This window comes from Stegostoma tigrinum, chromosome 2 (genome assembly GCF_030684315.1).
Source record: "Stegostoma tigrinum isolate sSteTig4 chromosome 2, sSteTig4.hap1, whole genome shotgun sequence".
Taxonomy (NCBI): Eukaryota; Metazoa; Chordata; class Chondrichthyes; order Orectolobiformes; family Stegostomatidae; genus Stegostoma; species Stegostoma tigrinum.
In genome coordinates this window covers 153,087,848-153,113,375 of record NC_081355.1, presented here as the reverse complement: position 1 = coordinate 153,113,375, position 25,528 = coordinate 153,087,848, and the positions used below count along the sequence as shown (strand labels likewise).

General features: G+C 47.5%; 1 protein-coding gene across 1 annotated transcript in view; it reads right to left on the bottom strand.

The window, feature by feature from the left end:
* Window positions 1–25,528, bottom strand: part of acaa1 (acetyl-CoA acyltransferase 1) — a 35,927-nt gene that overhangs the window by 4,261 nt on the left and 6,138 nt on the right. Inside the window, exons 5-11 of the mRNA XM_048549856.2 lie at window positions 19,958–20,000; window positions 16,782–16,889; window positions 14,749–14,829; window positions 12,713–12,903; window positions 5,427–5,606; window positions 1,020–1,075; window positions 51–196 (exon numbers count right to left, since the gene is read on the bottom strand). Of these exons, the coding sequence (XP_048405813.1) occupies window positions 51–196; window positions 1,020–1,075; window positions 5,427–5,606; window positions 12,713–12,903; window positions 14,749–14,829; window positions 16,782–16,889; window positions 19,958–20,000 (805 nt within the window). The remainder of the gene's footprint in view (window positions 1–50; window positions 197–1,019; window positions 1,076–5,426; window positions 5,607–12,712; window positions 12,904–14,748; window positions 14,830–16,781; window positions 16,890–19,957; window positions 20,001–25,528) is intronic.

The following is a 25,528-nucleotide window of genomic DNA, read 5'->3' as shown; positions in this document are numbered from 1 at the left end:
AGTTCTTACTGTATAAAGGCAGCTTCTGCTTTGCAAATGGAGACACTTACCTCCTCCCTCTCCGTTTCAGCTCATTTAGCAGCGTTACAATCTGTCGAGCTCCAGTGCAGCCCAATGGATGTCCCAGTGCGATGGCACCCCCATTAGGGTTGACCTTCTCAATGGGGATACCCAGCTTCTCCACACAGTACACAGCCTGAGACAGGAGGAAGAAAACACAAAGACAGAAGAGCTGGTTAGTCTCTAGCCCAGCTCCATACACATTGTGAACATCACTGGCAGCACCTTTTAAAAGGACCTGAGGGGCAGCTTTTTTAACAGAGGGTGGTGTGTGTACAGAATGCGCTACGAGAGGAAGTGGGGGAGGCTGGTACAATTACAACATTTAAAAGGCACCTGGATGGGCATGTGAATAGGAAGGGTTTAGAGGGATATAGGCCAAATGCTGGATATGTGGTTAGCTTGGACGGGTTGGACCGAAGAGTCTGTTTCCAAGCTGTATGTCTCTATGATTAGCATTTATTAACTATCCCTAATGGTCTTGAGAACATAGTGATGAGCCCATCTTGTAAAGGTGCTGTATGGGAGGACATTCCAGGATTTTGACCCAGCCACAGTAAAGGAATGGCGATGTATTTCTAAGTTAGATGAACTTTGGGTGTGCTTGCTAGTGGTGGTGTGCCTGCTTGGAGGTTGAGGTCACAGATTTTGGAAAGTGCTGTCGAAGGGAGCATTGGTAAGTTGCTGCAATGCATCTTGCAGACAGCACACACTGCAAAGCATTAGTGCTGCAGGAACTATCTGTTTCAACTGAACATACATTTTAATTTCTTCATCCACTTACTCATTGAGAGTTACCAAGTTTTGGAACTACACAGTGAAGGGGAGGACACTGGAAACTGTCATGTTATTAGTTTAAAGAGGAAACACAGACAAGCTCAACATGTTTTCTATACATTTCCATTCAGTACTTCCTTGGATTTAGGCAACAATTAATGTTTAATGTATATGTTTCTCACCTGACTAGCAAACGCCTCATTAATTTCAAACACATCGATGTCATTAATCGTTAGTCCTGATGGAGGGGGAAGAAAAAAATTAAAACTTAGAAATCAAATCAAACAAGGTTTTTAGGCATCAATGAACTCAAAACCATTGCTTTGGTCAAAGGAGACAGGGACACAGACTGATGCTGTCCAGGAGGCCATTCTAACCATCATGCCCATGCAGACTGACTCAAAGACCAATCCAATCAGTTCAAAATGCCGCATAATTTTCCTCATTGCCTCATAGATTTTGCTTCTTAGACTACTGCCTGCTTGTGGCTCAGTCGGTAAAACACTGACTTCACAAAGTTCCAGGTTCAAGTGCCACTTCTGTGCGTGATCACACAGTCAAGGCTGACGCTCCAGCGTGGTATCAGTTATACAGTCATAACATAGAAACGGGCCCTTCAGCCCAACTTGTCCACGCTGACCAGGTTTCATAAACTGAACTAGTCCTATTTGCCTGCTTGCGGCCCCATAACCCTTCCAACCTTTCCCAGACGGTGCTGCCTTTCAGAGCAGACATTAAACTGAGACATGACCCGCCTTCTTGGGCAGATGAGAAAGTGGCAGAGTTTTTAAGAGCAGGAGAGAAATGCTTCCTGATGTTGTAGCAAATACTCACCCCTAAACAATTGGTTGATCGTTCGAACAATAACAGAAGTCTGTCTTTATCATATTGCTATTTTTGGGAGTTTGTTGAACATGTGATGATGGCCCAGATTCCTACATTACAACACTGGCTATATTTCCACAAATCCTTCACTGGCTATGCAGCGCTTTGAGATATCCAGTGATTGCGTAAAATCTTATATAAATCTCAAGTCTTTCGAGCATTCCTGCAATTCCCATTTTAAAGTTGTTTTGTTGAATCTGCTTCTAACACCCTCAGGCAGTGTGTAAAACAAATCTCCTTATTCCCCTCCATCTCCTGAGTCATTTTGCCAATTATCCTAAATCACTATCCTTTGAACATCATATTGTTACAACACAGAGAGGACAGTGCTGAGACTGAGAGAATGAGCAGAATGATGGTGCAGATGGAGTGACTGGATTATGAGGACGATAGTGTCAATTAACCATGTTTTCACTGAGAAAGAGAAGACTGGGGCTAAATGTGATTGCCGCTTTGCTACATTCTAAAGGGGTTCCATAATGCATCTAACATAGAACAGTACAGCATGGTATAGGCCCTTCGGCCCACGATGTTGTGCCGAAGTTCTACCCTAAACCTAAGGTGTATCTAACCTTTCACCCCTACCTTATACTATCATCCATACGCCTATCTAATAGCCACTTAAATGCCCCTAATGAGACCAACTTCATTGCCCTCTCTAACACCACATTCCATGGCCCTACCACTCTCTGAGTAAAGAACCTACCTCTAATGTCTCCCCTATATCTACCTCCACTCACTTTAAAACTATGCCCCCTCGTAATGGTTACCTCCACAGTAGTCAGTCTCTGGCTGTCCACTCTATCTATACTTCTGATCATTTTGTACACCTCTATCAAGTCACCTCACATCCTGTGTCATTCTAAAGAGAAAAGCCATAGCTCTCTCAATCTTTCCTCGATAATACTGGTCATGACATTATGTCCTGAACAGTAGAACCTGAAATACGGCCTGCACGTCAAATCAAAACCACCCAGCAGAAACGGGCGGGGGTTTCAGACAGCAGGTTAAGAATTTTTTTATTCATTTGTTCACGGGATATGGGCATCATTGGCCTGACCAGCATTTATTGCCCATCCCTAATTACTCAGAGGGCAGTTGAGAGTCAATCACATTGCTGTGGGTCTGGAGTCACATGTAGGTAAGGATAACAGTTTCCTTCCCTAAAGGGTATTAGTGAACCAGATGGGTTTGTTTGACTATTGGTGTTCATAATTATACTCCTAATTCAATTTTATTGAACTCAAATTCCACCATCTGCCATAACAGGATTTGAACCCTGACCTCCAGGACATTACCTGGGTCTCTGGATTAGCCTCCAGCAACAATACCACCAGGCCATTGGCTCCCAGTTGATCAGGAAACACAATGTGTCAACCCCTCCTGCCCTGTATCCATTCATGCTCAGTGTGACACAGAGTGGCTCAGGGTGAGAGCTCCACCCGAGGCTGGAGGGGCTTTGGTCAGACTGCTTTCTAACTCAGCGCTGCTGCCAAGCAGTCCCTGAGGAAGAGGAGATCAGACTAAACGTAATTCTCAGGTATCGGCAGTGACAGGACGGACTGAGTTGTGGGAGTGGGCTCATGAGGCTAGGGAGTTAGAGGGTATGACCTTGAATGGGATGCTTCCCCTCACCCAGCCCTCCTACCAAAGACCTGTCCTCAGATAAAGCTGCCTATCCTACTGCGAATGTGCCCTACCCACCTGGGTGATGGGAGAGAGATTAATGGTCAATGGCTATTTTTTCAGGTCGAAAGGAGGTTTGTAATGGTAGTGCAATTCCCCAGGGGCTGGTTTTGGAACCCGTGCATTTTCTGATGCACATTAACGAGCGTCATAGTCATACAGCACAGAAACAGACCCTCTGGTCCAACCTGTCCATGCTGACCAGACATCCTAAATAAATCTAGTCCCATTTGCCAGTATTTGGTCCACATCCCTCTAAACTCTTCCTATTCATGTCCCCATCCAGATGCCTTTTAAATGTTGTCACTGTACCAGCCTCCACCACCTCCTCTGGCAGCTCATTCCATACACGCACCACCCTCTGTGTGAAAAAGTTTCCCCTTAGGTCCCTTTTAGATCTTTCTCTTGTCACCTTAAACCTATGAAGACGAGCTTTAGACTCCCCTATCCTGTGAAAAGACCTTGACTTTCATCCTTTCAGTGCCCCTCATGATTTTATAAACTTCCTATAAGATTTGGATCTTGGTGTGCAGAGGACAGTTTCAAACTTTGCAAATGACATGAAATATGGAACAACTGTGAGGACAGTATGGAACGCGAGAAGGGTATAGACAAGTTTGTGAAGTGGGCAGAAGGATGGCAGATAAGTTAAAATGCAGAAGGGTGTGTGGTGGTGTATTTAGGACAAAAGATCACTGAAAGGCAATGTAAGATAGAGGTTACAATTGTAAAGGAGGCACAGGGACCTGGGTGTATATGTGCACAGACCATTGAAAGTGGAGGGACAGGCAGACAGAGCAGTTAATAAAGTATACAGTGCCTAAGCTTTAATAGGGGCATAGAGTATAAGAGCGAGGAAGTGATACTGGACTTGTACAAGTCACCATTAGGCTTTATCTGGAGTACTGTGTGCCATAGTGGGCACCGCATTATAGGAAAGAAGTGGAGAGCGTGCAGAACAGATTCGCAAGAATGGTTCGAAAAACCAGAAATTTCAGTTCTGAGGATAGATTGAAGAACTTGGGACTGTCCTCCTTGGAAAGAAGGTGGCAGACAGGTGATGTGATAGAGGCTGTGGAAGTTGTGAGCGGGCTGGACAGAGCAGACAGCAGATGAAGCAAACACTGTTTTGGCTCATGAAAGAAAAACAAATGAGAGGACATAGATTTAAGGTGACATCTCCACGAAGGTAGGTGTGTTGTGTGTGTGTGTGTGTGTGTGGCACTGTGGCACACAATACTCCAGATAAAGCCTAATGGTGACTTGTACAAGTCCAGTATCACTTCCTGGCTCTTATACTCTATGCCCCTATTAAAGCCTAGGCATTGTATACTTTATTAACTGCTCTGTCTGCCTGTCCCTCCACTTTCAATGGTCTGTGCACATATACACCCAGGTCCCTGTGCCTCCTTTACAATTGTAACCTCTATCTTACATTGCCTTTCAGTGATCTTTTGTCAGAGGCACCTGCATTCCAATGGTGGGTAATGCCGGGTCCTGCACTGTGTACAGGGGACAGGCGGCAGAAACATCAGTCAGGCACAGTCTCTCCTTCAAATATATAATGGTCTGTTGGCTTTCCCCATGCCCAGAAAGATCTTCATTTTGAAAAGAAAACCCAGCTTGTGGTACAAAGCAGTCCTTAGGCCTTGTCCCCCAGCCTATCCCCGGAGCCCTCAGAGATCTTTGCCACCCTCCAATTTCAGTGATTTTGGTCACTTTGCTGTTGATAGCTGGGCCTTAAGCTTCCTACACATGAAGTTCTGGAATTCCCTCCCTGAACGCCTCCCCCTCATAGATGCTGCTCAAACCTGACCCCTTTCGACTGCCATTTCAACGGCCTCTCCGCACAGTTTCAAATACCGTTTGCAGACACTCCCCCAAGCAGCGCTCGGGACTTTCTTTTAATACATGCATCGACGGTATTGTGAAAGTTGTTGTAACATGTTGGAGAGTGAAGCTGCATCGGAATGTCGCCACGTTTGGGGGGTGGGGTCTAATCACCCTGCTCTTCTTACCTGCTTTCTCCAGCGCTGCTGGGATGGCGTAGGCAGGTCCTATCCCCATGATGTCAGGTGGCACTCCAACAACCGCATATGACCTCAACACACCCAGGATGGGAAGGCCCTGCTCAATTGCTTTGGAACGCCTTGCCACCAGAAGTGCAGCTGCTCCATCACTAACTTGGCTCGAGTTCCCTGATGACAACGAGGAGAGTCGTCAGCATTTACATTTACATTCCAAACACGCAGAGACGGTCAGGTATATCAGTGGGCAGAGGCAGACCAGTCACAGGTAACATGGCTTAAGATGACTCGCAGACAACAGGTCAGGTAAAATGCTATTCTGTGCTTTAATTCACTCACCAACACCCTATGAGAGAAACTGACAAGAACAGCTCTCATGAAGCTTCAACCTTTCTGCACACTTTGACTACCGTCAGTGCATACTGGCTGCAGATATCCCTAAAGACTTTATTACATCAAAGCACTAGGCTCTGAAACAAAGTGCTTGAGAAACTCAGCTTCTGTTTTGAGAGAGAGAGAGAGAGACAGTGTTAATGTTTTGAGCCCAATGTGACTCTTTTTCAGAACTGAGAACTGGAAAAAACACAGGTGAAAAAGACACCTTTCTATTCAGTTCTGAAGAACAGTCGCATACGTGTCCTTTGTAAGTATTTATTTACTTTTCTGTCGGAAATTATTACTTATCCTACTTCTGGCATCCTTTCTGGCAGTGTGTTCTGGATCAGTGGAGCTTGCTTTGTAAAAGTGAGTCTCCAACCTGGTCCTTTCACCAATTCTCCTCACTATCGGTCCTCCTTCACTAGAAATGGCTTTCTTCCCATCTACTCAATAAAATGTGATGGCCTCATGGTATTATGGCTAGACTATTCACCTAGACACCCAAATTCAGAGGCAGACGGTAGAATTTAAGTTCCATTAAAAATAAATCTGGAATTAAGAGTCTAATGATGACCAGGAAACCATCATCAATTGTTGGAAAAACCCCATCTGGTTCACTGATGTCCTTTAGGGAAGGGAATTGCCATCCTTACCTGGTCTGTCCCACATGTGACTCCAGACCCACAGCAATGTGGCCGACTCTAAACTGACCTCTGGGCAATTAGAGCTGGGCAATAAATGCTGACCTATCCAGTGATACCTGCATCTGTAAATGAATTTTTTTAAAAAACGCTCTTCTCTACCTTCCCTGCTCCAACAATAACCCCAGCCTCTCCACATACATGGAAATTGGGACAGGAGAAGGCCACTCAGCCCTTCAGCCTGTTCCATCATTCAATATGATTGTGACTGATCCAATTGCCCCACTTTCCCACCTATCCATGAAAACCTTTAGCCCACTTGCCCATCAAGAATCTGTCTTAAAAAAAATGTTCAAAGAGTCTGCTTTCACTACTTTGAGGGAGAGATATCCAGGGACTCATTGGCTTGATAGTAGGAAATTCCTCACATCGCTGTCCTAAATGGGTAATGTCTTATTTGTAAGCAATGACCCCATAGTTCTAGATTGTCCCACAACAGGATGTATTTACATATCCACCCAGGGTAGGCAGTGGAATGTCCCTTCCAAATAAAATAGCTGCTCTTTTGGCCAACTGAATGGCATGCTGGGAATCAGATCAGGTCAGACAGATATGCAAGCCATTGACTTTGACTAACTATTGATGGGATGTCGATGAGATAATGCTGCAAGATTTCAGGTGGAACAATACATCTGAGTTTCAGTAAACACAGCTTGGCTCCCAGATTACAGAGACAAAACAAAACTGTAGATGCTGGAATGCAAGGCAGACGAACAGGAGGCTGGAAGAACGCAGCAGGCCAGGCAGCATTTGGAGGAAAGCAGTGGTCAACATTTTGGGTATTATCCTTCCTGGAGAAGGGTTATACCTGAAACATTGATTGCTCCTTTCCTCCAGATGCTGCCTGGCCTGCTGCATTCTTCCAGCCTCCCGTTTGTTTACCTTGGCTGCTAGGGTCAGCTCAATTAATAGGGGAAATTACAATATCCATTACCATCTTTGTTAACACCCCTTCCTGAGATAGAAACTCAAATTGTGCTAATTACATTGTTACATCAAACTACTGCCAAGCCCCTGTACTTGAAAATAACCCAGACAACTAGTTAAAAGAAGTCACTCAAATCAGAGGGGACTCACAAGCCCTCCAGAGAACATTATGACCAAGAAGCAGGAACCTTGGGAGCAAGAAGAACAGCCTCAACTCCAGTTTGACCAACTGTAATCACAGTAGTACACACATTCTAATGTCTTGTGCTCCCAAACCAGATTTCAAACTGGTGTGTGGGCATCAACATTTAAGAACTGAAAGGTTACTCAGGATATAAGAGGGGAAGATTGGTTTTGTAAAGCTGTGTATATATCTATCTTGTGTTTCAACAATAATAAACCACATCTCATGATCAATGTAAAATGAGTCCCACCTAAGTAAGCAAGTAGATCAGACCATACAAAAACAAAGCTGACTCTGGTCAAGATAATAAAATGTGAGGCTGGATGAACACAGCAGGCCAAGCAGCATCTCAGGAGCACAAAAGCTGACGTTTCGGGCCTAGACCCTTCATCAGAGAGGGGGATGGGGAGAGGGAACTGGAATAAATAGGGAGAGAGGGGGAGGCGGACCGAAGATGGAGAGTAAAGAAGATAGGTGGAGAGAGTATAGGTGGGGAGGTAGGGAGGGGATAGGTCAGTCCAGGGAAGACGGACAGGTCAAGGAGGTGGGATGAGGTTAGTAGGTAGCTGGGGGTGCGGCTTGGGGTGGGAGGAAGGGATGGGTGAGAGGAAGAACCAGTTACGGAGGCAGAGACAGGTTGGACTGGTTTTGGGATGCAGTGGGTGGGGGGGAAGAGCTGGGCTGGTTGTGTGGTGCAGTGGGGGGAGGGGACGAACTGGGCTGGTTTAGGGATGCAGTAGGGGAAGGGGAGATTTTGAAACTGGTGAAGTCCACATTGATACCATATGGCTGCAGGGTTCCCAGGCGGAATATGAGTTGCTGTTCCTGCAACCTTCGGGTGGCATCATTGTGGCAGTGCAGGAGGCCCATGATGGACATGTCGTCTAGAGAATGGGAGGGGGAGTGGAAATGGTCTGCGACTGGGAGGTGCAGTTGTTTGTTGCAAACCGAGTGTAGGTATTTTGCAAAGCGGCCCCTAAGCCTCCGCTTGGTTCCCCCAACGTAGAGGAAGCCGCACCGGGTACAGTGGATGCAGTTTACCACATTGGCAGATGTGCAGGTGAACCTCTGCTTAATGTGGAATGTCATCTTGGGGCCTGGGATAGGGGTGAGGGAGGAGGTGTGGGGGCAAGTGTAGCATTTCCTGCGGTTGCAGGGCAAGGTGCCGGGTGTGGTGGGGTTGGAGGGCAGTGTGGAGCGAACAAGGGAGTCACGGAGAGAGTGGTCTCTCCGGAAAGCAGACAGGGGAGGGAATGGAAAAATGTCTTGGGTGGTGGGGTCGGATTGTAAATGGCGGAAGTGTCGGAGGATGATGCGTTGTATCCGGAGGTTGGTAGGGTGGTGTGAGAGAACGAGGGGGATCCTCTTAGGGCGGTTGTGGTGGGGGCGGGGTGTGAGGGATGTTTTGCGGGAAATACGGGAGACGCGGTCAAGGGCGTTCTCGATCACTGTGGGGGGAATGTTGCGGTCCTTAAAGAACTTGGACATCTGGGATGTGCGGGAGTGGAATGTCTTATCGTGGGAGCAGATGCGGCGAAGGCGGAGGAATTGGGAATAGGGGATGGAATTTTTGCAGGAGGGTGAGTGGGAGGATGGCCTTAAGGCCCTCCACTTCTTCCTGTCCCGCAGGCCTGACCAGTCCCCCTCCACCGACACTCTCATCCGCCTAGCTGAACTCGTCCTCACACTCAACAACTTCTCTTTTGACTCCTCCCACTTCCTACAGACTAAGGGGGTGGCCATGGGCACCCGCATGGGCGTCAGCTATGTCTGCCTCTTTGTAGGTTACGTGGAACAGTCCCTATTCCGCACCTACACAGGCCCCAAACCCCACCTCTTCCTCCGGTACATTGATGACTGTATCGGCGCCGTCTCTTGCTCCCCAGAGGAGCTTGAACAGTTCATCCACTTCACCAACACCTTCCACCCAACCTTCAGTTCACCTGGGCCATCTCCAGCACATCCCTCACCTTCCTGGACCTCTCAGTCTCCATCTCAGGCAACCAGCTTGTAACTGATGTCCATTTCAAGCCCACCGACTCCCACAGCTACCTAGAATACACCTCCTCCCACCCACCCTCCTGAAAAAATTCCATCCCCTATTCCCAATTCCTCCGCCTTCGCCGCATCTGCTCCCACGATAAGACATTCCACTCCCGCACATCCCAGATGTCCAAGTTCTTTAAGGACCGCAACATTCCCCCCACAGTGATCGAGAACGCCCTTGACCGCGTCTCCCGTATTTCCCGCAACACATTCCTCACACCCCGCCCCCACCACAACCGCCCTAAGAGGATCCCCCTCGTTCTCACACACCACCCTACCAACCTCCGGATACAACGCATCATCCTCCGACACTTCCGCCATTTACAATCCGACCCCACCACCCAAGACATTTTTCCATTCCCTCCCCTGTCTGCTTTCCGGAGAGACCACTCTCTCCGTGACTCCCTTGTTCGCTCCACACTGCCCTCCAACCCCACCACACCCGGCACCTCGCCCTGCAACCGCAGGAAATGCTACACTTGCCCCCACACCTCCTCCCTCACCCCTATCCCAGGCCCCAAGATGACATTCCACATTAAGCAGAGGTTCACCTGCACATCTGCCAATGTGGTAAACTGCATCCACTGTACCCGGTGCGGCTTCCTCTACGTTGGGGGAACCAAGCGGAGGCTTAGGGGCCGCTTTGCAAAATACCTACGCTCGGTTTGCAACAAACAACTGCACCTCCCAGTCGCAGACCATTTCCACTCCCCCTCCCATTCTCTAGACGACATGTCCATCATGGGCCTCCTGCACTGCCACAATGATGCCACCCGAAGGTTGCAGGAACAGCAACTCATATTCCGCCTGGGAACCCTGCAGCCATATGGTATCAATGTGGACTTCACCAGTTTCAAAATCTCCCCTTCCCCTACTGCATCCCTAAACCAGCCCAGTTCGTCCCCTCCCCCCACTGCACCACACAACCAGCCCAGCTCTTCCCCCCCACCCACTGCATCCCAAAACCAGTCCAACCTGTCTCTGCCTCCGTAACTGGTTCTTCCTCTCACCCATCCCTTCCTCCCACCCCAAGCCGCACCCCCAGCTACCTACTAACCTCATCCCACCTCCTTGACCTGTCCATCTTCCCTGGACTGACCTATCCCCTCCCCACCTCCCCACCTACACTCTCCTCTCCACCTATCTTCTTTACTCTCCATCTTCGGTCCGCCTCCCCCTCTCTCCCTATTTATTCCAGTTCCCTCTCCCCATCCCCCTCTCTGATGAGAGTCTAGGCCCGAAACGTCAGCTTTTGTGCTCCTGAGATGCTGCTTGGCCTACTGTGTTCATCCAGCCTCACATTTTGTTATCTTGGAATTCTCCAGCATCTGCAGTTCCCATTATCTCTGACTCTGGTCAAGACAGGATCTTGTGTTTCAATCAAGTGGCCTCTTACTTTTCTCAGTTCCAGATGATACAAGCCTAGTTTGTCCAACCTCTCCTCAAAAGGAGAAACCTCTTCCAGGCATCAATCCAACAACCCTCAGAGTCATAGAGCTTTACAGCTTGGAAACTGACCCTCCAGTCCAACTCATCTGTGCCAACCAAATATCCTAAATTAATCTAGTCTTATTTGCCAGCATTTGGCCCGTAACCCGCTAAACCCTTCCTATTCATATACCCAGAGGCAGTAGGAGCTGGAGAATCTGAGATAACAAGGTGTAGCTGTGGATGAACACAGCAGGCCCAGCAGCATCACAGGAGCAAGAAAGCTGACGTTTCTGGCCTAGGCCTGAAATGTCAGCTTTCCTGCTCCTACGATGCTGCTTGGTCTGCTGTGTTCATCCAGCTCTACGCCTTATTCATATACCCAACCTGATGCCTTTTAAATTTTGTAATTATACCAGCCTTTACCACTTGCTCTGGCAACTTATTCCATACATGCACCATCCTGTGTGAACAAATTGCCCTCTTAAATCTTTCCCCTCTCAGCTTAAGCCCATGCCCTCCAATGTTGGACTCCCCTACCCTGGGGAAAAGACTTTGGCTACTCAACCGATCTATGCCCCCTCATGATTTTATTGACTTCAGTAAGGTCACCCCTCAGCTTTCAACAACACTTTAAAAAAGCCACTTAGCTGCTCCCCTGCTGTGAGCTCTCCCACACGGGTTTGTCCAAGGTCAGCTGTGAATTTCACTGTTTGTTTATTTTTCTTAGAATGAGCTTCCACCACTCTTCCTTTATTCATTCACGGGATGAGGGTGTCACTGACCAGGCAGCATTTATTGCCCATCCCTAATTGCCCTGAGGGTGGTTAAGAGTCAATCACTTAGCTGTGGGTCTGGAGTCATATATAGGCCAGACCAGGTAAGGACGGCAGCTTCCTTCCCTAAAGGCATTAGTGAACCAGATGAGATTTTCCTGACGATCGACAATGGATTCACGGTCATCGTTAGATTCTTATTAAATTTCAAATTCCACCATCTGCCCTGGTGGGATTCGAATGCCGGTCCCCAGAACATTATCTGGGTTTCTGGATTAACAGTCCAGCAATACCACTGAGCCATTGCCTCCCCATTGCACTTGCATTCTTCCTAACTCGGGGGTTAAGACAGTACACATTTCTCCAGATGTGACCTCACTGATGCCCTGTATAACTGAAGCATAACCTCCTGCTTTTGTATTTGATTTGCTGGAACCATTTGAATAAACCTCTATCCTCTCCAAGCAGTTGACCTCCTGCCTAAAGTCTGGTGCTCAGAATTGGAGGCAGTGCTCCCCAGGGGTCCTTCCAGGCTTTAGCAGCACACCCTTGACTTGCACTCAATGCCACTATTTATTGAGCTCGATAATCCTCAAGGATTTTTTAAGCAGCTTTCTCAACTTCAAACAAATCAGCTTGAACTCTGCTCTGACCGTACACTCTCGGATACAGTGAGTGTGGTGTTGGGGGGGGGGGGGGGGGGGTCCCATTGAAACAACAGGGAGCTCACCAACAATCCTCTGTTTCCCCGCCCCCTCACCATAACCCAACTCCCTCACCCATCTCCTGCCCTCAGATTTACCGAATACTGGCAGCTCCTGGTGCCAGGGCCTGTACCTGCTGTGGTGGTGCCATTCTCCTTGAACGCTGGCTGCAGTTTACCGAGGCCGGACACCGTTGTGCTGGCTCGGATCCCGTCGTCCTGGGTGATGGTGATGGTTTTACTGTTGCCAGCTGAATCAAGGATGGTAGTTTTAACTGGTATGATCTCAGCATCAAATAGGCCCATTCTCTGAGCCTGGGCTGCTCTGCAATGCCAAACAAAACATACATGAGCACTGACCACCAGCAACGGTTATAATGGTACTGCAGTGATATCACCGGACTAGTCATTCAATAAACTCGGATCCATGTTCAGGATAATCAAACTCAAATCCTGTTATTAATGTCAGAGCATTTAAAGTTTAAATTATCTTTTAAAAAATTGTTTGATTGTATAACACTTGAATATTGCTGGAAAATGATATGGACATGCCAGTGTTGGACTGGGGTGGACAAGGTCAAAAATCACACGACACCAGACTATATTTGAATGCATTGCCTGACCTAGGATGTCACCTCTGGTTCACCGAGGGAACTGATAAATCCCAGGACAGTGACTTGAAAGAAATTCTGGAATTTGCATATTAATCCTTTCTAACTGATTAAAGATTTAACAGCCATCTTAAGTTTGTTCAACACATTTGCACCAGTTCTATGAGCCTTTGATCTTTTGCTTATAAATTCTAAGTCTGATGCCACCTTTCTCACTGACATCTGAAGGAGGGGTGAAACTGCAAAGATTTGAAAATGACATTTTTTTTTGTTGAAGCTTTTCAATTTACACTCAAGACATTTTCAAGAATACAAACTGAAGGGGAAAACATTCATGCTGCAAGAGAGGACCTGGTGGCCAAGTGGACTCTGACTGGTAGAGGCATTGCCATGGGATAAGCACCAGTTAACAACAAATGACAGTTAACTGCCAGGTTTCCCTTTCTTTTCTAAAATCAGGCAGGTTGACTCTGGTTACCTTGGGGTTGAATGGCCATTATCTACTTTGAGTTGAAAAAGGTACATAGACATGTTGTATCTGTCTGCAAAGAACAGAACTTGGGATTGCATTAAACTGTATATCCCCTTGGTTGTCTGAACAAGCAAGTTCCTCTGCATAACCCATACAGACTGCACTCATAAAACCCGCAGCACAGTGTCCGGCATTCAATGTGATTCTGCAGTTGGACAGCACTTGCTTGATAATCTTGAGTGTGCAAAGAATTACACTGACAACTGAGTTAAGCCAGACAATTGGGCTCATGTGTGCTGGAAGCTACAGATACTAATATACAGAGCTCAGCTCTTGGCAGACAAAAATATGTCTTTTTTCAGCTATACTCAGTAAACTAAATCAGCAATAGAGAGCTAATAATGGTGACCATAAAATGACTGGATTGTTATAAAAGGCACAAGCTGACAACATGTCAGTACCCTGTTCTCCTGTAATATAAAAAGTGGTGATCATTTAAAATGTGCCATTCCTGTATGTGCCTTGATGACTGCAAGATGGAAAGCTCTAGCAGCGTGTCTCTCGTTTCAGTAATAAAAACACAATATGCATATAATATATAGATGTTTCTGTATGTAAGATATCCCTGCTTCGGCTACAGCACAGAGAGATTCCCCAAGGTTACTGGGGCTTACAGATCAGGAAGTTTCAAACTCCATTAGCTCGCTGAAAAGGAGACACCATTCGGAGAGGTACACATCCCCCTGTTGGTGTGCTGTGGGATTGTCAAATTAAGATTCTCACAGCAAGGAGCAGGAGAGCCAGAAACGGCTTAAGCAGGTGGGGCTTTGGATCTGGTGGGGGCTCCTCACAACCTTTTATAGATGAGCACTTGACATGTCTTAACATTCAAAGCTATGGGGAAGGTGGGACTAGTATAGATTTACAGTAACTTTGGCAGTATGAGAGCCAGGCTGTGGCTTTGGAACAGCCTAGTACATGCAGGATGGGCCAAATGGTCACAGGTGATGCTGCTGAAGTCCCACAGATGTATTGCTCTGATCGATGTGCTCACTGAGCTGGCAGGGGTGGGGTGGAGGCAACGTACTTCTGCTGAGAGGCGGCAGCAAAGGAATCCTGCTCTTCCCTGGAAATCCCAAATCTCTCGGCCACGTTCTCTGAAGTTATCCTGTGAGAGAGACCAGCGAGACACATCACAGCTATCGACAGCAAGCAGAACCTTTGTCTGAATTAGTGCCTACATCAAAACAGACTGCCATACTAAAACAGGCTGCAAAGTCTTGGGGATCTGTTAAGCTTATAAAAGGAGCTATCCAAATGCAGATATTTCATCTTTCTTTTATATATTCTTTGTGGGCTGAAAGCGTCACTGGCTAGGCCAATATTTATTGTCCATTCCTAATTGCTCAGACAGTAGCCAAGAGTCGACCACATTGCTCTGGGTCTGGAGTTACATGTAGGCCAGACCAGGTAAGGATGGCACTTTCCTTCCCTAAAGACATTAGTGAACAGATGGGTTTTTCCCCAACAATCGACAATGGATTAATAGTTATCATTAGACTCTTCATTCCAAATTTCTACTGAATTCAAATTCCTGCTGTGGTGGGATTCAAACTCGAGTCCCCAGGTCATTGCCCTATGTCTCTGAATTAGTAGTTCCACAGTTACACCCCTAGACCGTCACCTCCCCAAATCATAAACTCCATCTTTGAAGAACTTGTTCCCCTAACGAAATAAAAACCAAAATAACTGCGGATGCTGTAAATCAGGAACAAAAACAAAGTTGCTGGAAAAGCTCAGCAGGTCTGGCATCATCTGTGAAGGAGAAAACAGAGTTAAGTTTCAGGTCCGGTGACCCTTCCTCAGAACTTGTTCCCTGATTGCTGTTTGGATGCTGCTCTTTGCAGATGCTGTCACATAGCGTTAGCTGCAGCCTATTCAAAGAGCAGCACCCCACGCACCCCCGAATTATTCATTTTCTATTAATTCGTAGGCTATGGGTGTCACTGACCAGGCAGCATTTATTGCCCATCCCTAATTGCCCAGGGGGCAGTTGAGTGTCAAGCACTTTGCTGTGGGTCTGGAGTCACATGTAGGCCAGAATAGGCAAGGAGCAGCAGATTTTCTTCCCTGAAGGACATTAGTAAATAAGATGAGTTTTTTTTGACAATTAGACAACAGTTTAATGATGATCATTAGATTCTTAATTGCAGATTTTTATTGAATTCAAATTTGCCACAGTGGGATTTAAACCCAGGTCCCAGGACATTAATAGGGTCTATGGATTTACAAGTCAAGTGATAAAAACACCACTAGGCCAAGATGGTTCATCCTTTATAACCTCTTAAATAAAGAGCACAGATATCAATGTCATTGCTAGTTACAGGAACAATGGTGACATAACAGTAATGTCATTGGACTAAACCATAGGCCAGGCCACTGTTCTGGGGATAGGAGTTCAAATTATACCACTGCAGCTGATGAAATTTGAATTCAATCATCATAAAACCCAATGGTTCACTAATATCCTTCTGGGAAGGAAATCTGCTTTCCTTACCCACTTTGGCCTACATGTGACTTCAAAAGCCCACAGCAAATGCGGTTGGCTCTAAATTGGTCCCAGTGAGACCCTTGGTTTGATTGAGGATGGAAATAAATGCTGGCCCAGCCAGGGTCACAGAGTCCTATAGCATGGAAACAGTCCCAATTGGTCCAACAAGTCCACCGACCATGTTCCCAAACTAAATCAGTTTCACTTGGCCCATATCACGCCCCCCCCCCGAAACATTTCTTACGCATGCATTTATTCAAATATCTTTTAAACATTTTAACAGTACCTACATCCACCAATTCCTCTGGCTGTGCATTCCACACACTAACCACACTCCGTGCAAACAAAAGGTTGCCCCGTGTCCCTTTTATACCTTTAAAAACCCGAAGCCCCCTAGTTTCAAATGCCCCCATCTTAGAGAAAGAACTCTTGTTGCTCATACCCCATGGAAAAACATCAAGCAAAGTAAAACGCCAGGAGTGTCGAGCGGGGTATTTGGAATGAGGAAGGGGCTAGATAATCATGGTTTGCAACCCACACAGAGGTTAGGACAGAAGAGAGTGCTTTACCCCATGGGAATCAGGCAGGACCGAGCCTTCTCGTTGTCCATCATCCGACTGCTAATATCCTGAAGGTGCTCGGGGTCACCCACTGTTCGTTGACTCATGCTTTCCACTCTGCAGCAAACACAACAGCACAGCGTCCGTCAAAACCATTATGAAGCTCACCTCCTAACTTCCCTGGTTTGATTCCAGTTGCAGCACGGCGTCAGATTTCTGGTCAGGAAGGATGCAAAGGCCCTTTGAGAGATTTACTCAAACGGTCCTCAGGATGACTGGTTACATGGAGTGACAGAAGGGTGAAGGGGAGATCTGTAGGAGACTACCAGGCAGTGAGGAAAGAGAAATTGTTTCCACTGGAAGGAGGGCCCACTAATCGGAGTGGGACACAGGATGTGAAGTCTGTGCCTTTTGTAAAACATGGCATAGCGAATGGTACAATCTGGCATGTGCTGCCTGAAAGGCAGATTCAACTGGAACCTGCTAAACAGAAATTGAATAAATATCTTAATTTATAGGGCTGTAGGGGGGAGAAGAGGATAGTAAGAGTGAAACAATAACTGCAAGTTCTTTCAAAGGGATAGCACTGGCTTGATGGATCGAATAGCTGTCTTACACTGTAATAATTGAGGGAAAAGATTAATGTTGAAAGAAAGGTCTCCATCTTATTCTGCATTTGGCTCCGTTATAGGTCAGTGACTCTTAATGTTACCAGTTTATTAAGTAATTGACAATCCTACCTGTCCTCTTTATTAATTACTTAAAACTATTGAGATACAAGAGACCTCAGATGTTCTAATGGATTGGTTCTCTCCACACACAGCCCCATGCTGCAAGGACAATCATTTCTAGTTGTAATGCATTTTCTCTGGTGGATAGAATTTCTTCTCTCAGCACTATCAAATTATCAGAGACTTCAGTACGCGACAATCAAGATAATTTGCAGACCGGGGTCCTAATGCTCTCGTCCGCTGGAGTTTACTCAATTCTATTTCTGGGTCTTCTGTAGGTTGATTGAGAGATTGGTTTTTTTGCTTAACCAGAAGAGTCTAATCTAAACCTGAACAGATGTGAATGATGGGATTCGAGTTCCCACTGGAAACAGGAAATCAAATTGTGTCTGGAACGTTAGTCGCAGATGGCCTGAGGCCAAAGTTGTTTCTTTCTTTATTCATTAACAGGATGAGGGTGTCGCTGACCAGGCAGCATTTATTGCCCAGAGGGCAGTTCAAAGTCGACCACATTGCTGTGGGTCACATGTAGGCCAGTCCAGGTAAGGATGACAGTTTCCTTCCCTCAAGGACATTAGTGAACCAGATGGGTTTTTCCCAACAATCAACAACAGGTTCATGGTCATCATTAGATTCTTAATTCCAGATATTTTACTGAATTCAAATTCCACCATCTGCCATGATGGGATTCAAGCCCGGGTTCCCCAAAACATTACCTGGGTCTCTGAATGAACAGTCCAGCGTAATACCCACTAGGCCATTGATTCCTGTCAAGTGTGAGTCTTCTACTCACTGAGGGTAAGGAGCGAGCGTTGTGCTGTGGAAGGGTAAGTTTCAATGGGCTGAAGGGCCGTTATCATCTAGAGACTTGAAAGGCGTGTGTGGACACCTGTCAAACAGCACTGTGTAGCAGGAACATGTTCTGCTTTCACATCGGGGCGAAATAGTTACCTGTAAAAGGTCATTACAGCCTCACATTGCTGAGCTCACTCCAAACATACAGACAGAATGTAGACATTGAATCAGGAGGAGGCCATTCGGCTCCTCAAGCCTGCTGCTATATTTATGAAGGTGGTCTGATTGAATCCACATTCCTGCCTGCCCCTGACAACCATGGAGTCAGCAGCTAATCAAAAATCTGACTTAAACGCTCTCAAAGGCAAATATTATTTCTGGGACCGACAACACAGCCGAGCCCCTATGGTGAAGACAAAAATTGCTGGAAATCGCAGCAGGCCAGGCAGCATCCATGGAGAGAGAGCGAGCTAACGTTCCGAGTTCAGACGACTCTTCATTAGAGCTGACGTGAGGTATGGAGGGGGCAGCAATCTCGATAATACAGTGGCGTGCAGAGTGCTACAGGAGAAAGGGTGTGTAAGTGACTGGAATGTGAGAACGGCAGGATGCTGCTTAACCTGCTGTGACCTCCAGAATTTTGTTGCTTTCAGTACAGAAATCTGTCCAGCATCTGCAGTAATTTGCTACAGACCCCAACCCGCAGTGCTAGCTGGTTTTCGTAGGTCGCAGGTTCATTAACGGGATTGTACATGCTTTGTTACCACTACTGCCCTGTGTGTGCCTCAGTTTATATTGGTTGGTTTGGTAAGCGGTAATGCAGTTAGCGTCGGGCATAAACAGCACTTTCTGCCACTGATTGGTGACTCCCTACAGTGCAGGCACAGGCTATTCAGCCCATTGAATTTGCAGTGACCCCGCCCTCCCAAACAGCATCCCACCCAAACCCAGATCCCCCACTCTATCCCTGTATTTACCAAGGCTAATGTACACATTTCTGCACATGGCAGGGCAATTTAGCATGGCTAATCCATGTAACTTGCACATGTTTGGACTGAGAGGGGAAACCGGAGGAAACCCACGCAGACACAGGGAGAACGTGCAAACTCCACACAGACAGCCGCCCGAGGGTGGAATCGAATCTGGGTCCCTGGCAGCAGTGCTAAACCACACTCCACCCCGACAATGATGAATGTCAGGGTGACAGAAACTGAGATGCTCTTTATTTTCCAGGGCTGCTGACGGCATTTGAATTCCAATAGCTGCGGTGGGATTTGAACTCATATTCCTCCCGGGATAGCAGACCCCGGGTTCTGAAGTCAGTGATGCTAATGACTGGGCCACTGTATCCCACAATAGGTGCGACCAGTTAGGTCAACCTGACTCCAGCCTGGTCAAACGGCCTGCTTAATGCCCATCGGCTTCGCTCACAGGCTAAGGATAAAAGACAAAACCATTTGGCCCATCTATCCCAGGGTGCTGGATGCATGCTGCTAGCCCTATGCTAATGGCACGCGAAGGAATAAGCCACTGGACTGTTGCACTCGGGCAGAGGTCCTGAAGCAAGCTCAATGCTGTGCCCCAGCGAGGGGCTTTCACCGAGCAGAGAAATAAAATAGGAGTGGGGACGGGGGGTAAACAGAGCACCAACAAACCTACCCACAGGCCAGGCCAATGTCGTAGGATCCGTTCCTGATACCACCTGGGAAAGAAAGAGACTGCTTCAGTCAGGGACTGGGTCTTCATCATCGGTCACACCTTTTACAGCTTAAAACCCAAATAAAACTTGCATTAAAAGCGGCAGCTAACCGCACATCATCTGACTGTACTTTAGCTCTTGACATTTATCGGAATGCCAGAGCGCAGAAGGCCATTCAGCCCGATACAACTGTTCCAGGCTTTCCACCCTAGAACTTGCACCAGCGCCCCCACCACCCCTTCACCTTCCCAACCCCTGCCGTCACCACTCCACCCCACACCCCTCCCCTCCCACCCAACTCCACACCAACACCGCAAGGATCATGGAAGTAGAGGTGATCAGCAAAGTCTCTTTTATAAATTCATTCACAGGACGTGGGCATCGCTGGCTGGGCCCAGCATTTATTGCCCGTCCCTAGTTGCCCCTGGAGAAGATGGTGGTGAGCTGCCTTCTTGATCCGCTGCAGTCCACCTGCTGTCCATTGACTCACAATGCCATTAGGGAGGGAATTCCAGGATTTTGACCCAGAGAGTGAAGGAACGGCGATATATTTCCAGGTCAGGATGGTGAGTGGCTCGAAGGGGAACTTGCAGGGGGTGGTGTTCCCATGTGTCTGCTGCCCTTGTCCTTCTAGATGGAAGTGATTGTGGGTTTGGAAGGTGCTGCCTGAGGATCTTTGGTGAATTTCTGCAGTGCATCTTGTAGATAGTACACACTGCTACTACTGAGTGTTGGTGGTGGAGGGAGTGGATGCTTGTGGATGTGGTGCCAATCAAGCGGCTGCTTTGTCCTGGATGTTGTCAAGCTTCTTGAGTGTTTGAAAGAATTATTAACTTGCAAGGCTATTGGGATAGAGCAGGGAGACACAGGCTGAATGGCCAGCTTACCTCTATAATGACTCTATCCAACTGGTTCATGTCACCTTGCTCTATCTCAATAACCCTGACATTTTATCCTGAATAAGTACCTTTCTGACTCTCCTTTCAAAGTGACAAGTCAGTCTGTTTCCACCCCTCTTTTGTTCAGGAAACCAACTGAGAGAGTAAATAAGTTTCTTCATTTCCCCTCTGCTTGTTTCGTAAACAGTTTAACCCAGTGTCTTCTGGTTCCTGACCTTTCTGCCAAAGCAAACTGTTTCATTATTTACGCAAACCTGCACAGGAATTCAAACACATCCATTAAATCTCCCAAGATAATAAAATGTGAGGCTGGATGAACACAGCAGGCCAAGCAGCATCTCAGGAGCACAAAAGCTGACGTTTCGGGCCTAGACCCTTCATCAGAGAGGGGGATCGGGAGAGGGAACTGGAATAAATAGGGAGAGAGGGGGAGGCGGACCGAAGATGGAGAGTAAAGAAGATAGGTGGAGAGAGTAGAGGTGGGGAGGTAGGGAGGGGATAGGTCAGTCCAGGGAAGACGGACAGGTCAAGGAGGTGGGATGAGGTTAGTAGGTAGCTGGGGGTGCGGCTTGGGGTGGGAGGAAGGGATGGGAGAGAGGAAGAACCAGTTACGGAGGCAGAGACAGGTTGGACTGGTTTTGGGATGCAGTGGGTGGGGGGGGAAGAGCTGGGCTGGTTGTGTGGAGCAGTGGGGGGAGGAGACGAACTGGGCTGGTTTAGGGATGCAGTGGGGGAAGGGGAGATGTTGAAACTGGTGAAGTCCACATTGATACCATATGGCTGCAGGGTTCCCAGGCGGAATATGAGTTGCTGTTCCTGCAACCTTCGGGTGGCATCATTGTGGCAGTGCAGGAGGCCCATGATGGACATGTCGTCTAGAGAATGGGAGGGGGAGTGGAAATGGTCTGCGACTGGGAGGTGCAGTTGTTTGTTGCAAACCGAGCGTAGGTATTTTGCAAAGCGGCCCCTAAGCCTCCGCTTGGATTCCCCAATGTAGAGGAAGCCGCACCGGGTACAGTGTATGCAGTATACCACATTGGCAGATGTGCAGGTGAACCTCTGCTTAATGTGGAATGTCATCTTGGGGCCTGGGATAGGGGTGAGGGAGGAGGTGTGGGGACAAGTGTAGCATTTCCTGCGGTTGCAGGGGAAGGTGCCGGGTGTGGTGGGGTTGGAGGGCAGAGTGGAGCGAACAAGGGAGTCACGGAGAGAGTGGTCTCTCCGGAAAGCAGACAGGGGTGGGGATGGAAAAATGTCTTGGGTGGTGGGGTCGGATTGTAAATGGCGGAAGTGTCGGAGGATGATGCGTTATATCCGGAGGTTGGTAGGGTGGTGTGTGAGAACGAGGGGGATCCTTTTAGGGCGGTTGTGGCGGGGTGTGAGGGATGTGTTGCGGGAAATACGGGAGACGCGGTCAAGGGCGTTCTCGATCACTGTGGGGGGGAAGTTGCGGTCCTTGAAGAACTTGGACATCTGGGATGTGCGGGAGTGGAATGTCTTATCGTGGGAGCAGATGCGGCGGAGGAATTGGGAATAGGGGATGGAATTTTTGCAGGAGGGTGGGTGGGAGGAGGTGTATTCTAGGTAGCTGTGGGATTCGGTGGGCTTGAAATGGACATCAGTTACAAGCTGGTTGCCTGAGATGGAGACTGAGAGGTCCAGGAAGGTGAGGGATGTGCTGGAGATGGCCCAGGTGAACTGAAGGTTGGGGTGGAAGGTGTTGGTGAAGTGGATGAACTGTTCGAGCTCCTCTGGGGAGCAAGAGGCGGCGCCGATACAGTCATCAATGTACCGGAGGAAGAGGTGGGGTTTGGGGCCTGTGTAGGTGCGGAAGAGGGACTGTTCCACGTAACCTACAAAGAGGCAGGCATAGCTGGGGCCCATGCGGGTGCCCATGGCCACCCCCTTAGTCTGTAGGAAGTGGGAGGAGTCAAAAGAGAAGTTGTTGAGTGTGAGGACGAGTTCAGCTAGGCGGATGAGGGTGTCGGTGGAGGGGGACTGGTCAGGCCTACGGGACAGGAAGAAGCGGAGTGCATTAAATCTCCCGTCAGGTTTCTCTGCACCACCACAGAGAACAAATCAGATTCAGGGTTCTGGTCGACAGAAAGGCAAATATCAGCCTGGGATCTTGCTGTGCAGCAGCTGGTGCAAGTTACTGAGTAGTCAGGTGAATTGCACTGAGCGAAGCACTAGTGGAGAAGCCGAGCTTCCTGTTGTTTGACTGGAGACAGTTATAGAGGAGAGCTGTGATGTGTTAGAAAGCAGAATCAGAGGAACATATAGCACAACAGGAGGCCATTCAGCCTGTCAAACCTGTCCCGCTGAGGGCTATTGACAATGACGAACTACTACTGCCATTGGTTCCGCGCCAATAACAGGAGGCCGCGAGTTCGTGGAACGTGAGGCTCGGAGAAATGCTTAGTTTCTTTTGTGCAGAGTTGTTAAAGCATGGCGTAGCCAATCAGAAACTACAACACAAGCAGAACTTTGATAACGGTGGCAGATTCGGGGGGGTGGGTTGGGGCAAAGATAAAGGAGCACGAGGGATAAGGGATGCAGGAGAAGAAGTGAACAAACACCACTTAAACAGTGCCAGTACAGCAATGATGGCCCCAATGGACCACTGCTGACAACAATGGAGAACGTGCAATCTCTAACCAGTCCCTGTAACATCTAAAACAACAACAAAAGTTGCTGGAAAAGCTCAGCAGGTCTGGCAACATCTGTGAAGGCAAAAATAAGAGTTAAAGTTTCAGGTCCGGTGACCCTTCCTCAGAACCTATAACATCTACCATTATTGCTGGGCCTGGGCACCTGATTTTCAATCTTCTGAACGATGGCTCCAATGGCAGCAGTAAGTCTGAAAGTTGTGGGTTCGAGTCCCACCCCAGAGCTCGAGAACATTCCAATGTAGTACTGAGCGAGGGCTGCACTATCGGAGCAGCTGTCTTTTCAGTATCTTTTATTTAACTGACCAAAGTCCAGTCCAGGGCTGTTCATCCTGATGCTCTGGGTAATACTTGTCCCTCAACCAACATTGCAAAACGAGATTTTAGTCATTACTGCATTGTTAACTGGGGGACATTGTTGTGAGCAAATTGGTGCTGTGTTTCTTACAACAGTGACGATGTGGCGACAGTATTTCATTGATGGTCATGAAGGGTTAGCTATAAATGGAAGTCTTTTTCTCGTTGATGTGGAAGGTGAGTGAACAATCCACAGCATGTCGGCTGGTGACTACTAATCTCCACAGTGCAGTGGCCTATAAGCTCAGCCTCAATCACTGCCTTCCATCCAAAGTCTGAATGCACACAGCTATAATCGATAACACATACCCTCTCACACACTGTCTCTCTCACTCACACAAAATCAAACAACACGACACAAACATATGGCGTCAAATGCAAATTTTAGAGCAGAATCACAGAATTGTTTCGGTGCAATAACAGGCAAGTTAATCTTTGTATCTTCACTCGTTTTCCAAGTGAGTGTCATGACTTAGTGCCATTCTCCACACTTTGCCCTGTAATTTGGGGAGGCAATGGCCTGGTGGTATCACTGCACTGTTGATCCAGTGACCCAGGCAATTCTAGGGTCCTGAGTTCAAATCCTGCCACGGTAGATGGTGGAATTTGAATTCAATTAAAACCTTTACTATAAAAGTCTAATGATAAGCCCATTGCCAATTGTCAGACAAAACCCATCTCGTTCACTAATGTCCTTCAAGGAAAGAAATCTGCCATACTCACGTGCTCTGGCCCAGACCCACAGCGACAGGGTTGGTTCTGACGAAGGGTCACTGGACCCGAAACATTAACTCTGATTTCTCCCCACAGATGCTTCCAGACCTGCTGAGCTTTCCCAGCAATTTCTGGTTTTGTTTCTGATTTACAGCATCCGCAGTTCCTTTGGTTGGCTCTTAAGTGACCCCTGAGTATTTAGGGATTGGGAATTAAATGCTGGCCTAGTCCATGCTGTCTGCATTCCAAATGAATAAAAATAACCCTGCACACTATTTCTGTTTCTGAATCACCTAACACCATTCAGACATTTAAGCGACTGCTGGACACGCACATGGACAGCAGTGAATTGAGGGGAATGTAGGTTAGGTTATTTTAGTTTTGGATTAGGATTATTCCACGGCACAACATCGTGGGCCGAAGGGCCTGTACTGTGCTGTACTTTTCTATGTTCTATGTTCTAACCCTTAAGACTGAACCTGCCTGCACCACACATCCAGCCATTCCAGACCCCAACCACCCACTAGATTTTTCTTTTATGTTTGCTCATGTGATGTGGGCATTGCTGGCTGGTCCTGCATTTATTCGCCATCCCTAACAGGATGGAGGGCAGCTAGAGTCACCCCCATTGCTGTAGATCGGGAGTCACATGTAGGCCAGACCACACAGGATTTCCTTCCCTAAAGGACATTAAGGATTATTGTAGTTTGACTGCCACAGACTACATGGGGTTAACAGCCTCTTCTGTACTGTAACACTCTGTGATTTAATGACTTTTCCAACAATCCCAGTGGCCTATTGGTTGCCATGAGGCTAGCGCCTTATTCTGGATTTTTCTTGAATTTAAAATCAGTGTTCTCCAGACCCAGAAGTTAAAAATCTGTAAAAAGGA